Raw genomic sequence first — 2,280 nt, 5'->3', positions numbered from 1 at the left:
AAAAAACACCATCATCATCCCCCCCCCCCGAAAGCAACATGTGCTAACACAATTGTCGCTTTTTAATCAATCACAAATGCAAAAAATTTAAATTTAAACATTGGATTAAAACGAAAACAAACACATCAACAAAGTATTTAAATTTAAATAAGAAAAAAACAACAAAAAACAAAAGTGATTCATTCATGTTGGAATGATTTGTTGGGAAAAAAAATTTCTATCTGTGTTGCAGGTATGGTTTGCTTTTCTTCACCTTTTTCATTGTCAAAACTGACCGACCAGGGGAGAACCAGTTGAAATTTGGCAACCAGTTTTGGTATCTATTTTTGCGCTGCACATACGAACTACTACTACTACTGGTAGTATGTAGAAAGAAAGCTACCGGCTATTGCCAATACTAGAGCAAGCACAGTGGCTAAAAACAATAGCACAGCGCAGGCCAGGAAAGAAATCTCACATCTTACCGGACGACCCGACCCGTCGGTCAGGCCATCAGATCAAAAGAAACTAAGGCCACAGTTGACCATATATCACAGTCCTTTTTTCTTATGTCATTGTCTGATATCGAGATAAATTAATAAAACACACACAAACACACAATAATTATAATTGTAAAATTATAAAAATTCTATTATTTGGGTAAGAAAAAATAAAAGATTGCCGACCAAACGTCGGATTTTGTATTATGCATGCATAAAAGATAGATACACTGATAGATTGTTGGAGTGCGTTGGGAAAATTTGTCAAATGAAACAGCGAATAAATAAATTACTCGCTCCGGTTGACATTTCCAAACAAACTGGCAACAATGAATGAATGCTACACACAAAAAGGTAAAACGAACGAGTTTTCACACACTGCACTGTAACAAAGCAACACACTACTAATAATAACAAACAAACAGTTCTGCTTCTTCTCATGTTTCATATCTCTCTCTCTCTCCACTCCGCCCCAATCCCCCCCCTTCCCAAGACAAGCATACATAACGTGATGGAAAATTAATTCATTAAACTATAATTAAATCTTAGCAAATAAATAAATAAATAAATAAAACAGACTTGGCACGAGCGACGAGACGAGCCAGTTGATCCACTGGTATGACATGCAAACTGCTGCAGTGGTAGGATTTGGCGCAGACGACCAGACGGGCTTTTTCGTTGTTCGAACATTTCCGTATTGGGATGTGCAAGTCGGCGCACAGTTGCTTCAAATCGGACAAATGCCTGAGCTGAACGGTCGGCTCGTTCTTCAACAACACCAAACGCAGCACGTCGGCCAAGCGGACCGACTGGACGCCGGCCACCAAAATGCTCGGCAAACGGACATTGTCAATTTCCACGTACACAATATCCGAACAATCCGACCGGCGCGTCCTTATCCCACTGCTCAATTCGCCCGACTTGAAAAATTTGCATAATTAAACAAACAAACAAACAAACAATCGGAATAACAACGACGACGTTACCTGATTTTCCGACGCTCGAATCACTTTCTCTTGTCGAAGTGGAGCCCCTTCGGCAGTGGACAGTCTTATGCAACGAACGAAGCCGTCTTTACGAGCGTAATTTTTGATCAACAGCTCGTTGACTTGATCCACCGAAAGCAGTTCAAATTCTTCCGGCATGCCGAACTGGTTGATAACCATCGACGTGGCGGTTTTCACGTTGTTTTCATCCAGTATAACCTGCGAAAAATATTTATTTCATTTCATATTTTTGTTGCTGACAAAAATTATCATCAATCAACCAAGTTAATATATAAGATATATATATATATATGTATATACTTTAAATTCATCCCAATGACGACTGGCAAAAAACGACCGGAAGACGTCGGAAACGCGCACATATACTTCGGGAGATGAGCCGATCGAGTGGGCTGAGAATTTCATTCCCGAGATGACGACCACATTGGAATCCGCCGTCGTCGCACCGTCCGACGCCAGATCCGACGCCAACGCAGACCACGGCGACGCTAGAGCTGGTTCCACATTTGAATAGGCCATTTTATCCACAAACGGCGACTGTTGTGCATTTTTAACGTGAGGTAGTAGTGGTGACTGTTGCTGATGCTGTCCAACAATATCACCATCATCCACCGAAGATTGCAAAAGACTAGCCAAAATACTGCAAGGACCATTCCGTTGACTGCCGAAATTATTAAAACCAAAGTGGTCCAATGGTGCAGGCGATGCCTGAGCGTTCAACGATTCACCGTCTATTTGAAATTAACAAACAATACGCTATTGTTTTTTTTTCAAACAAATGATGATGATGATGA

General features: G+C 40.9%; 1 protein-coding gene across 1 annotated transcript; it reads right to left on the bottom strand.

Moving 5' to 3' along the window:
* Positions 1-998: 998 nt before the first annotated feature.
* On the bottom strand, positions 999-2,217 carry Tsp_12879 (stress induced DNA binding protein; the record flags this gene model as incomplete). The annotated part of the gene is made up of 4 exons (XM_003366088.1): positions 999-1,011; positions 1,059-1,399; positions 1,466-1,684; positions 1,853-2,217. Coding segments are annotated over 4 exons (938 nt in total), but the record flags the coding sequence as incomplete, so codon positions are not given.
* Between the last annotated feature and the right edge of the window lie 63 nt (positions 2,218-2,280).

The sequence above is a fragment of the Trichinella spiralis genome (assembly GCF_000181795.1).
Source record: "Trichinella spiralis strain ISS 195 chromosome Unknown Scfld6583, whole genome shotgun sequence".
Lineage (NCBI taxonomy): Eukaryota > Metazoa > Nematoda > Enoplea > Trichinellida > Trichinellidae > Trichinella > Trichinella spiralis.
This window is presented reverse-complemented; position numbering and strand designations above follow the sequence as displayed.